General features: G+C 46.3%; 1 protein-coding gene across 14 annotated transcripts in view; it reads left to right on the top strand.

Moving 5' to 3' along the window:
- ICA1 (islet cell autoantigen 1) overlaps window positions 1-13,267 on the top strand; it is a 141,109-nt gene that overhangs the window by 121,637 nt on the left and 6,205 nt on the right. For all 14 annotated transcript variants that reach the window (XM_057733170.1, XM_057733175.1, XM_057733174.1 and 11 more), the window contains one exon: window positions 6,791-7,060. In XM_057733170.1, the coding sequence (XP_057589153.1) occupies window positions 6,791-7,060 (270 nt within the window). The remainder of the gene's footprint in view (window positions 1-6,790; window positions 7,061-13,267) is intronic.

The raw sequence follows: 13,267 nt of genomic DNA, 5'->3' as shown, positions 1-13,267 counted from the left end.
GGCTGCTTCTTTGGTTTCCATTTCCAGACTTGCGATTATAAATTCTGGCCCAGTATCAGAATGATGGAGACACTCCCTCAGTAGCTCCCATAGGTCTGAGTGAGAAGCTTTAGCCCGTAGCAGTAATACAGGTTTCTTCCCTGCACCCAGGTCCTGCCCAGTCATTCAGAACTGTCTCCTGTACATATATATATATATATAGCGACTAGGGATCCAATTGCTTCCTCACACTCATGTGGCAAATACTAAGCTCCTTATCTTTTCTCACAAACTTTCCCTTCTTCCTGTCTCCCTCAGTCTATGAGGGAGAAAAGTGCTGGCGTGGTTCCTTTCATGAGATAATGGTGCACTTTTAAAACCAAATACTGTTCTTATATGATCACCTCATAGTCTATAGTGTTCTATGTAGATTTACCCCTGCTCCAGGTGTCAGGTTTTCCAGTAAGATTGCTTGTTTGTTAAGCTCTAATGCTATAAAGGAGGAACAGGCTTGGGTATCATCAAAAAGTGTTTTTTGAGTGCCTACTCAGGACCTAGCATTGTTGTTGTTGTTGTTTTTCTCTGATTGGGGAGGGGGGTTTTTTGTTTTATTTTTTGTTTGGTGTGTGTGAGTGTGGGGCGGGGGGGTATATGTGTCCCAGAGAGTGGGCAGGGTGGATTTTCCTCCATCTGCTATTATTATCCACATCTTTTTTCACCAGAAGGGAGTTTTTACAAGCGGTATTCTTGAATTCCAAACAAGCACAATTTGTTACCCGAGTTTTTTTATAATGAAGACTCTTTTTCTTGTTCGACAGCTTTGTAAGGTGGTTTTCTACCCATCTTTCCCCCCATGCTGTCTTTTGGGTGATATGAGGATAGTGTTGGTGTTCGGGGTTTTTCATGTGTGTTTCAAGCGTGCGGCCTTTACAATGAGTCATACTGTTGAGAGCGGGGACCAGGGAGCAAACCAGAGCGTCTTCCTGTTTCACACACAGATGAAGGGAACTTCTGTGACATTTATCTGCTTGTTTTCCTGTGCTCACATTTTGGGTCTATGTAGTTATTTTTCCATCTTCTGTGTTCCTAATTTCTGCTGAGGTCATGAAACTCGGCATGATTTCAAAAATATCACCTGAGTAGGCTGTCACCCATTCCCCACATTAGCTTTCTGTCACCCACACTCGGTCTGAACTTGAGAGCTTCCTCTGAATGTCAGTTTTCACTCATTGGGTCAGAATCAGTGTCCTTAGGGAATGTTTCCCCAGATGCATAGGGGTTTTATTTTCCAACCCTTGAGCTAGGCAGGGCAAGCACACTGAGTGGGTCTGTCATCTCGGCCATTCTGCCGTGGTGCCTGGAGCTGAGAGCTTTGCCTAGCTGCCAGTGGAGACGTATGACCTTAGAAACCCTAAAATTTTACAAAAACTTAAGTGTTTGTTTCTATATGAGATCCTTAATAGGCTCTGAAATGAAAGCAGTGTGCTGCACTGAGAACACATGACCTGTGAGCCAGGGCTCCCCAGCCAAATAATTAACTAATAAATTAGCCTGGGTGTCTTCTTCCTCATCTGTAAAATGAGTTAGTAGGAGATGATTTATAAGATCCCTTTCAGTTGAGTATGACTCTACTCTTTGGGTATCTCACTGGGAGAAAACAGCAGGTTTCTAGACAGGAAGGCAGGAAAGCACGTTTGAGGAATGGCAGGTAGAGGAGTTTTGCTGCATCATAGGCTTCCCTGAATACAGTGTTGGTGAGCCTCTGAAAGGGCTGCCTTAGAGCTTGACTGTAGTGGTCCTGAACCCACCATAAGGAGTGTTACTTCACTCAGGAGTCAGAGGGGACCATTGAAGTTTTTGGAAGAAGGGAGCAGTAACCTCACAGCTGATTGAGCAAAGGTGTACAGCAGGAGGGTGCCCTTCATAGAATGCCAGCAGGCTCGCCAGTGGGCAAATCCCAAAGGGCCCCCAGGCAGGAACTTGTCATCCAAGTTCACTCAGATGGAGATATGAGATCTGAACTTGGAATTGGAGATGAAGATTTGAGCATGTTCCCAAGTGACACTGGAACCATGAGAATAAAAAAAAGATCCTCTGTGTAGACAGTGTAGGGAAGAGAGACATGATGGCTTAGGAGGAAATCTTAAGAGCAACCAGAGTAGGAAGAGGCAGCAGGGAAATTATTGTCAAGGAGCTAGGAGGACATCCAAGAGAGCCACTTCATGGGGACTTGCAGGAGATGACAGCATTTCCAGAGTGGGCTTTAGTGCACAGTGCTACAGAGGTTGAAGCCTGAGAAAAGAGGCTTGGAATCTGCCATGAGGATCTCACTGTTAACCTTCAAGAGGGCCACTTCAGTATGGGGTGGGGGCTGGATTACAGACAACCAAAAAAGGAGTGGTGACAAAGTAGAGTGTGTGGCTGTGGAAGGAAGAAGAAACAAGAACAGTAACTTGATGGGGGATGTGGGGGGAGACAGCAATTGCAAGTGAAGCTTGACATTATTAGGATGTGCACACACCTGAGGTCAGGGAGACAATGCCTTGGAGAAGGAACAATCATAGATGCTGAAGTTGAAATAATGCTGGGAGCAGAGCAGGCTCCCCCAAGTATGGGGAGAGCACAGGGAGGGCTAACCTTGCAAAGGAAGAGGGAATGCATAAAGGGTCCTCTAGAGTTGGAGGACAAGTGGTGAGAATTTGAGTATGTCACATGTGTTGGCCTTTATTTTTATAGTAATATCTGTGGTTGGTTTACTGATAGGAAATTAAACACAGAGACTTGAGAGCCAGCAAGGGCATGAGGGGAGCTTGGAGTAGTATCTGTGGATTTGGTACCTGCGATCTCCATCACCTTTGTTCATTCTTTAAAACAAAGGCAGGATGGGGCTTTGTAAACCAGGAGCAATACTTGATCGTCTACAGGGGCGGAAGCTCTGACTCCAGTTTTAGCTCTCACCAGGCTTCTCTCAAATAGCTTACCGTATCTCTGTGTCCTCCTTTTCTCACAGTTGAGTTGAATTATTTCCAAAGAAAATGATAGCATGATTCTTAAGAGCCAACTGACTAGTGTTATTTTTCAAGTCTCGACCTGTCTGGTTACAGACCTAAACCTGTCCTTTTCTGCTTGTAATTAAGTTTTTCTTACAAGTTATGTATGGTAATTTCAAGTATCTTAATTATCAGGGCAACAATTGGGAAGTTTCCTTGTTCTCTGATTCAAGCCAGTGTCAGTTTCATTGCTTCTAGCTAACAAGTTTTCTTAAAAGAGAAAATATCCACAGCACAGCCTGCTTTAACTGTTAAATAACCAGGACACTAAGTAATAGGCCACATTCAACGGTAGACCCCAGACTAAATCTCAATTCAGAACTAGCTCTGGACAACATCATCCTCCCCACGGGTCCTTTTCTCATTTCAATCACTAAATTTGAGTTTTGGATAGGATAGATTATTAGCTGGGAATCATTTGGTTGGAAGTCATAGAAATCCTTCTCTAAATAGTTTAGCTTTAAAATTAAAAGAAAATAAAAGAATGTATGGATATCGGTCCATGTACCTGAGGATACGCAGCGGTGGATTGACATTAAGCAAGGCTGGATCCAGGGGCTTAAACAGTGTTGTCAGGATGCTTTAACTCTTAAAGCTGTTGCCCCCCCCGTTTGGTTCCGTCATCACTGAGAGCCTCAGCTCTGCATCTTTAGAACTTAGAATCCCAAAGAAGAGAGCCCCTCTCCCTTCCAGCTTCCATATACCAAACTCAGGAAGTCTCTGGTGTGTGCCCATCCTTGAGCCAGTCACCCTCACCTGAGAAACGAAGGACTCTGGCCAGCCTAGGTCACACGTCCACCTGGCATGAAATGGCAAGGCATCTTAAGTGGCATCTCACCAGGATCAGGAGGAGAAAGTGTCTCCCCGAAGGGAAACTAAAGAGGAGGAAGAAAGGGATGCTAACTTAGCAAAACTCACCGAGTTCTACTCCAAATACTATCACATGAAACCTAAACAGTAAACACAAAGATAGGGCTCTTCCAGCCTGGTTATTTTTGAAAGCCTCTCCAAGTTTATTATTTGTAGTTGCTAAAGTTGGTCATGATCTTCCCTAGATTGACATCTAGATGAAAGCAGCACAGGCTCCCCCAGGGTTTGACTCAGCAGAGGGCTGCAAAGTGACTTTGGGAGGAATGCATATAATTTCCAATGCTCCTTTAAAGTCATCTGTTTCTCTCGGGTCTGTACATCGACTTGAATTGGTTCCAATAAAAGAGGTTTGGTTCAGCAATCATCTGGTTTCAGTCAGGCCAGAAAGTAAACCCTGAGAAAAGGTTTGGGCACTCAGGTCCCAACTGAAAGTAGGAAGTACAGAGATTTGTGAAGTTCATATATGTAAAAAGGGTGATGCTGAGAGAGACAGAGAGAGGGAGGAAGGACGCCCAAATGCATGTTGATGGACACACCCTGTCACAGCCGAGGTTCCTTCCTTTGTTCACGGCAGTGAGCTGTCTCCCCTCTCCTACCCTGCCTCCCCCACCACACACAGGCCTAGGTGGCTCTTGCACTACCCTGTTGCTACAGAACTGTCTCAGAAGCCTGTTTAATACAATGCCATTTTCCCCATCTTACCACCACACCTGCAGGCTATATCCTAACGCAAACCTCTGTGATAACACAGACAAGAAGAATGCCTAAATTAGACAGTGGTCCGATTAAAGTGATATTCTGCCACTATTTTTAAACCACAGTGATATGAGAGTACCTAGACTCCTCCCCTCCCTGATGTACAGCCAGTCTGCTCAGCACATCCAAAATCCCCTCCATCTACAGATCTTTCTATAAAGTGTGGTTGAAAACAGATCCCGTAAAGCCGACAGAGATAAGAGCTTTATCTAATTCACGTGAAGGCTTTTTAAAAATTATCTCATATATTTGAAGGAAACCTGTTAATCTCACTTCATATGACAGTATCAGCATTACCATCTAGCTCAGAGAAAATATAAATCATGATTGTTCCTTCTCTTCACGGCTTGACAACAAAAATGTTTGTACTTTCCAGGCAGCAATTAGACACCTTAACAAAGCCAGAGTTAATAAAACCATCAATTCTTGGTTTTCAAAATGTGTAGAAAACTCATTGAAAGGTCATGGGATTTGTGATAGCAATGCCCCCATTCTACTTGTACTCACTATTTAGTGAGCACAAAACCAGATGATTGCTGATTTTGTCAGTGTTCATATTGTGAGGATGAATCTCTTCTGTAGAGGCTTCCTTCTGGACCAGCAATGAGGTTTAAGGTGTATTTGTTTTGATCTTCCTGATGATATTCAAGCGGGCATTAGTAGTGTCATTTTATAGATGAAAAAACAGAGGCCCAGAGGGGTTAAGGGTCTTGCTGAAGTCACACAGCAAGTAAAGGATGGTCCGGAGTCTCTCCTCCGGTCCGGTGCTCACTCCAACCCTCCAGGGCTGTGTCTTTGGCCTGTGAAGCTCCTCCTCTAGTGTGTGATTTGCCCTGTTTTCCTGTCATTCTTTCACTGCTGCCCTCAGGCAAACCAGACCCACTTTTCCTCTGCTTTATACAGCTGGGGTGCCGCAAAGGAGACAGGAAGCAAGGATGTCTTTCTCGGTCATTGTTAGACTTCCTGACACCTCTGCTCCCCTGTCTCCCTGGGTCAGTCTGGGTGTGGTGAGGCTCCCCTCCTCATCCTGGATGGCAGGGCAGGCAGGCTGCCACATGGTGGGTTGGTTGTGAATTCAGGGCTTGTGTGGGAAGATTTGGGAAGCTGTATAGACAAGGAACTAAGATCTCCAACATGCCTTCAATCCTGGCTTTGTTTCATGTCTGAGAAATGTACTGGTGGTAAATTTGCTTTTATATTAAGGAGAAATCAAAACTCTAGAGTTTTGTAGAAACTATTTCAGTGAAATTCTAATGCGGCTCAGAAACTAGACGTGCTTCAAAGGAGAGAGAATGAGTGAGAATGGTGTTACTGAACTAGATGAAGGTCCACTGGCCCAACTAGCAACAAAACCAATTTACTGACACCACGTTGTGGTGAAGGAATGTGCAGCATTTATTGTAGGGCCATGTGAGGAGGACAGGCAGCTCACGCTCAAAAGACCCAAACTCCACGATGGCTTTTAACAAAAGGATTTTAAAGGCAAAGTTAGGAGTGTGGCTTGCAGGGTGTCTGATCAACTCATACATAATTCTCTGATTGGTTGATGGTGCGGTAACATGGAGATGTTTCAGGAATCGCATTCATCAACCTTCTGGTTCCAACCTGTCTACGTGCTGGTGGCCAGCATGCAGTTAACTTCCTCGACTGGGTGGGGGTTTTAGTATCTCAAAACAACTCAAGGATATGGCTCAGGATATTATCTATAACCCTTGAGGAGGAACTAAAGGTCCTTGACTTTGTTTTATGGCTAAGCTATTATTATTTTGTCTTGTTTGACTGTGTTCCTTTGTTTTTGTATTTTTTTTTTAACTTCTCTGATTAAATTTGCTCTTTTGAACTCTGGGAAGGCCTAGGAGGCTAAAGTTTTTTTTTACAAGTGAGGCAGGGGACATGGGGTGGCGGGGGGCTTGTCCCCAGGAAGCCCTCACAGGGTATTGCTTGGTTTCAATGGGACTAGAAATTTAATTCCGAAATTTCTTGAGAGGCTATAAAGGGATTCATTTATATTTTTATTAACTTTAAAAAAAATCTAGTCCTCACCCAGTCTGTGCCATCCCCGCCCCCACTACATGTATTCCCTAGGGCCTGGGCCGTTGGTGATGATGTGTTTTGCGTTCTGTTACTTTGATCAGCTTGCCTGGGCCCAGTGGCAGGGACCCTGGAATCTGAAGGTGCTGACAAAGATGACCTGCTGCTGCTGAGTGAAATCTTCAACACCTCCTCCCTGGAAGAGGGCGAGTTCAGCAAAGAGTGGGCTGCTGTGTTTGGAGACGATCGGCTGAAGGAGTCAGTGCCCACTCTGGCCCCAGGAGAGTCAGACCCCAAGCCCCAGACAGGCTCAGGATTCCTCCCTTCACAGCTTCTAGATCAAAACATGAAAGACTTAGAGGCTTCGCTGCAAGGTAATGTACCGCAGGGATTGAAGTGGGTTTTTTGTTGGTTCATTTTTTGTTGTTGTAGTTTTTTAATCCAAAGGCCTATTTTTCCTTATCTTTTTTATGTTTTCTGGTTTTTATCTTATATCCAGTGTCTTTTTTGGTTTGTTTTTTTTGTTTGCTTTTGCATTTTTTTTTGATATCCAGTGACTCTTTGGCTCAAATTTCAGAATCACATTCCAGCTTTAAGATATGTATTAGGGTTTAAAATCTATTTCTTCTCATAATTTTCTCCTTATGTTAACATTTCCTGTTAATCAAAGGCTAGAGGGGTGGTTCTCAGTCTCACTGTCTTACTTTGATGTTAGACTTTTCATGGCACCCTTGAGGGACCAGATTGCCTTCACGATTGTGGCTTGTTGACTTGGCCATCCCTGCCTGGCCATCACCCTTGCTGAGTTCTCCCACATACTCATGTGGCAGTGTTCTCCATGTTCCCATAGACGTGGAGTCTCCTTTCTGGGTGCTTTTTCCCTCTCCATCCTGGCCTACCCCTACCCTGAGTATGCCCTCAGCTCAGCTGTTCCTGTTCTGCCTCAAACACATGGCCCAGCAGTCCCCTGAAGCCCAGTCACAGCAGAAATAGAGTTTTCACACTGAGCAAAAAGTGATCGGCAGCACTGCTAAGGGTTCAGGGTACCCTGAGGCTCCCCAGCAGCCCACATGCTGGCTAAGAATTGCTGACTTCGGGAGCACATTGATTTCGAGTGCAAGAGTGAACACTCAGGTTGAAATTTAAATTTTTAAGTTTGAGTTTCTAAACAAACGAAACTTGAGAAGGAAACCATGTTAGTATTGCAACGCTTTTATCCTCCTTTCATGCTTTAATTGTAAGACAGGAATCACTGTTAAGAAATTCTCAAATTGTTTTGGTTTTTCCATGGATGTAGGCTATCTCCTTAATATACAACGTGTTTATCTGGCACTTAAAGATGAGAACAAATGGCAGAGCTGGAATGATTAAGTCATTATGGGCTATTAAAAAAATAAGAACCTCAGGTCTTTGGAGATGAGATCATGGACATGGCAGGAGTTGGTGGGCAAGACCGAAAGAAGAGCCTTCCCTCTTTCTTATGAAATACATGATTCCTTTCATCTTCCTTGTTGAGTCCCATTTTGTAGCCGTCTCACTGATTCTCAGTTGTGGAGTTAGAGACGGGAGGGATAACTCCAATCCAAAACGACTTCTCCGCCCTGAGTTTCACCACCTCTGTGGCTGGAACCCCAGATGAGCAAGGCTGCCAAAGATTGGGTTTCGCCCCCCACCCAGCCGTGGCAGAGGCGCTAACAAGACGCTAACTCCTGCGAGAGGCAGGAGAGGCAGGGCCGAGGCGGGATCCACAGCTCATAGCTTGGGGCTGCTGGAGACTCTCCCGCCGTGTTGCAGGATGAACCCCCCTGGGGCCCCCAGCTTTGGAGACACCAGGGCCCCTGCTGCCACCGGGGAGCAGGGATGGCGGTGCTCCTCCTTAGCTGGGGTGGCCAAGCGTCACTCTCTCGTGAGTGCCCCAGGCTGACATCGAGAAGTCAGAGCTGCACACCCTCTTCCTGAGCAGGCAGAACACGAAGATCTCAGCTCAGGCCCAGAGCGCTGTCCCCAGAACGCCTCCCAAGAGCCAGGACGAGAGTGGGGGCCGTGGGCTTTGCACTTCAGCCTTGCCCCACTGCCAGGAGACATGCACATGACCACACCTGGGTCTAAGGAGGGAGCTGATCTGACAGCGAGAGAGGTGCAAGCTCGCACTATGGAAGGAGAAAGAGGTACTTCAAAGGGAGGCCATTAATTTCTCAGTCTCATGCCACCCTAGTAGCACTTTAGCAAGCTTTCTCATTTTTCCGACAAGGATTTATTGAGTCCTTCTGGGTGCCAGGCACTGGCGATTCACCTGAGAACAAAACAGACAAGGCTTCTGCCTTCCTGGAACTCACATTCTAGTGGAGAGGAGGTAATGAGCAGTAAACGTGATAAAAAAGCAGATCACATTGTAGGTTAGAAAGTGACCAATGATCTGGAGAAAAGGAAAAAGAAGAACCAGAGATAATGTTGGGGGAATGGCAGAGTAGGTCAGGCTGCAGAACTCAATGGGAGTCTTATTGAGAAGATGAGGTCTGAGCAAAGACTTGCAGGAGGTGAGAGAATTAGCCATGTGGAGATCTGGGCAGGGGGAACCCCTGTGAGATGCCTAAGGGAGGATGTGCCTGGTACTGTCGCAGGTCTGCAGGAGGAGCACTGAGATCAGAGGGAGAGGGAGAGACACTCGGAGAGGAGACGGGCTGGGCCACACAGGGCCTTGTAGGCTTTGGAAGAACTTGGGAATCATCACAGCATCTTAGACCAAGGATGGACATGATCTGACTTACCATTTAAAAGGACCGTTCTGGCTGCTGAAAGTTTCCTTTCCTCTGCTGGGATTCTATCAAGATCAATGTTAAAGGAGTTATTTTGTAACCTCTGAGTTATCCTGTTTCCTTTGCATGCCAACATGCATAAATTGAATAGCTATGTGACTCAAAATGACAGAAAAGAAAAAGTGTAACCTAAGTGTTTTAAAGAGGAAGCCCATTCAGCTTCTACACACCTATAAGTTCTCAGCAGGCACCCCCACAGTTCTGCCCCAGTGCTGCCCTCTGATTCAGGGAACCTTCAAAACACATGTGTACAAATAAAGAGTGGGCTCCCTGCTTTGATGGTTGATCATGTAACCATTTCTAACCATATTCTGTGCTTTTGTCAGGACTCCCTCCAACTTCCTTAAAAAAAAAAAAGAGGAAAAGATTGATGTTGACTCTGGATTTTTTCCCATTGCATCCATGGTCTAGAAAATCTGTCTATATACATGAATTGCAAAAGCATCTAAATAATTATTAAACTTTTGACACCTCATATTGAAACGACTTCCCCTGATTATCCAGATCATCTCAAAAACCAAATTAAATAAACCACTGAAATAAGTAGTCAAACTAAACATGGAATAGAAAGACTCATTGCCGTATTGGGTAAGCGTGGCAAACAGCGGTAGGGAGTTCAGAGCCTGGGTTTTATTCTGTAAACTCCCTTCCCCGCCCTCGTTCTGTAGCAACTGGTCAAACGACTCATCTCTGGCCCTTTGCCTTCTCACCTATAATATGAGGTATTAGACTCACTAATCTATCAGGAGAGACCCACGTCATCTGAAGGAGCTTCCTGCTTTTCCACAAATGCCATCTTCTTTTGCCTGGGTTAACCCCCACTTCAGAGATGCGGGGGTCTAAAACTGCTTGATTCTGTGACTCTGCCCTTTCCTGTGGTAAAACAATAAGAACCAGCACTCCGTATGGCACGTGCTGTGGGCCAGGCTCTCCCGTGGGCTTTCCGTGTGTTTCCTTACTTCATCCTCACCACACACTTCCCAGGCAGGTACTGGCATCACCTCCAACTTACAGCCTGGGAAACTGAGGAACAGGGCAGGAAGTAATTTGCCCAAGATCATATCTCTGGTAGGAGGCCGGCCAGGTTGTGGGCCTGACCCGCCAGGCTCCGGAATCCGTGCCTTTCCCCGTTCTGTCCTGTTGCCTCCAAGTACCACATCTCTGATGGCAAACGTGATTCCCCGACGGGCCTCCTCAGGCCTTGCCTTGGGTGCTTCTGGAGGGGCAGGGCTTGTGATGACTGTCATCCTGGCCCTGGGCATCCTGGGTGCACACAGGGACGGGGGCCACCACGCCCTCGTGGAGGAGGAATGTGGGTGTGGGAAGACGGGGTTGTGGCAAATGCAAAAGTTGGATGGTGTTCCAGAATAGAATGTACGAAACTGCGACGGTCTACGGACTCTTCGCCTGTGCTAGCGGTTGCCCCCTCCTTCACTGTAGTGCTGTCTTGCTCAGTCTCACCACCGCCGTTGTAGCTGTTTGTAAGGTCCAGGCAGAACTGCATCCTCACGGTCAGAGTGTCTGAGGACAGAGGTGGGTGGCTCCAGGCCACAGCCGCAGACGCCTCAGCGCCTTTGCACGCTGCAGCCCCCTCCCACGCCCCCCTCCCTCCTCCACCGCTTCAGTCTTCTCCCCTCCTTCTCTCTCCGTTCTCCTCTGCCTCCCTCTCCGCTTTGGCCTCTGTCCTCACTCTTCTCCTTTGCTCCGGGGAAGGAGAAAGGAAGGAAGATTTAGGAAGAGAACAATTATATCTCCCTTCCCCCACCTACTGCAAGCTCTAGGAAAGCAAAACAAAGGAACTTACATTTAGGATCAAGTTGTGCTGAAAAATTTGAAGGAGTTAATTTTAGCTAGGGCTTTCTAAGAGTTTCTGAAGTTGCCAGCATGACAGGGGCTGGGGTTTTCTGTGTCATACAGCGGTGAGAAAATTGTACCTTCCTGAGGCCTCTTCAAGTGAGTAGGAAGCAGGCCAGCCAGAGGGGCTGCCTGAGGTAGATACCAGGCGAGGCTGATAGGCCTCATTAGACATTCTTCCCAATTCCCCACCGACATCCAGAATTTAATTTAGAAACAGACGCTGATACTGAAAAGATAACCATCTGCTCAAAATAAATGCACCAGGACATCTTTTAATTTAGGATTCTGCAAACCAAAGTTAGGAGTCTTGTTCCAGATTCTTACAAACATACAGCCCTTTGTTCCTCCTGGATATTCTTTTGTTTTACCCAATTCCAAGGTGCTATTGGCATCTGGGTGGGTTTCTATTTAAAGCTACTGTAATGTAAAGCGTAGCATTATTTCACATTCACCTTTCCTCGACCAGAGCTCTCCTCTTGCTGTTTTTGGCTTAGCCTTGCTCCAGGCTAACATATTTCCAGGACTCAAATGGAATAAGGTAAAAGAGAAGGCTGTGGGCCGCATTTAAAGATAACTTGAACACAGAGTTTGAGCCATTGGCGTTGTTTGTTCCATTAAGGAAGCAGCACTTTCTAAGCCTGCTAGGACGTATCCCCAGGTCTTGGGTATCTGCAGAATTTAAGTGCCTCCATTAGTCCACAGAAGGAATCTTGGTGATCGTATACTGCACCCTCATTTTATAGATGAGGAAATCCAGGGACCCCAGAAAGGTCTCATGACTTGCCAGGTGGTTGTGGTTTTACCCACCATTCATATAAGATCTAAACTCCTTAGCTTGGCTTACAAGGTCCTTTAGGGCCTGCCCGTGGTCTCATCACTGGCCATACCTCCCACGCCTTTAGTTAGCATGACTTAATGACATTGTTCTGCTGGAGAACCATGCATTTATTATGTCTGCAAGCTGCACTCCAGGGAGTCTGCCCCTCCCCTCCCTTCAGAGCACTCCACCCACCTCCACGCTCAGGATGCTTGTTCTGCTTGGCTAACTTCTTGTCCTTCAGGTTCTCATGTTCAGTGTCTTTTCATCCAGGGACTCCTCCAGCAGTCAGTGTTAGGTGTTTCTGCTCTCCATTCCCTTGACACCCAGTACTTAATCATTCCTCCTACTTCACCTCATTGTAAAACCAATTTAATTTTCTGTGTGCTTTAGGTTGCCAGGGGCAGGGCCCATGTTTGTATGGCTCACCATCATATTTCCTGACCATAGCTCAGTGCCTGGAATAGATGTTCAAAAAGAACATCTGGATGGATGGGTGGATGGATGGGTGGATGCGTGGCAGGCAAGAAGGAGGGATAGATCAACTGACACTGAATCACTGAAAACAGTCCTAAGACAGTCTCAGGGGGTGGTTCTCACGTCTGCTGAGTTATACAGAAATCCAGACTTGACTTAGATTTATCGAGGGCCTGCTCTTTGTAGCCTCTGTTACTCCCTCCTTTCACCGCCAAGATCCCATCTTATCCATACAACAACCTAACAAGGCAAGAATTTTTATCCACCCTTTGCAGGTGTGGAAACTGGGGCTCAGAGAAGGTATGGATGGCAGGCTGGTGCTTGGCCACCAAGGCCATGGTCTTCCCACTTTCCCCTTCATGGCCAACCCCACCCCATAGCACCCCTGTGCTCCTCAACCCAGTCTGGGCTTTTGCTTTCCCAGTTAGTGAAATCACATTCATGGTAAAGTGCTACGTTGGGTGGTGTTATTTTGGCTTCACTTGCTGCCCTAGCTGGCCAGTGTTATTTCTGGCTGGTTTATATTTTCCCTTATGTAAGTAAAGGGGGCAGGATTGCTCCAATAAAATTTTATATGTGTTTCCTGCAAACGGGTAGCACAGTTGACATATCAA

This window comes from Hippopotamus amphibius, chromosome 4 (genome assembly GCF_030028045.1).
Source record: "Hippopotamus amphibius kiboko isolate mHipAmp2 chromosome 4, mHipAmp2.hap2, whole genome shotgun sequence".
NCBI classification, from domain to species: domain Eukaryota; kingdom Metazoa; phylum Chordata; class Mammalia; order Artiodactyla; family Hippopotamidae; genus Hippopotamus; species Hippopotamus amphibius.
The sequence above is the reverse complement of the archived record's forward strand: the minus strand, read 5'-3'. Positions and strand labels throughout refer to the sequence as shown.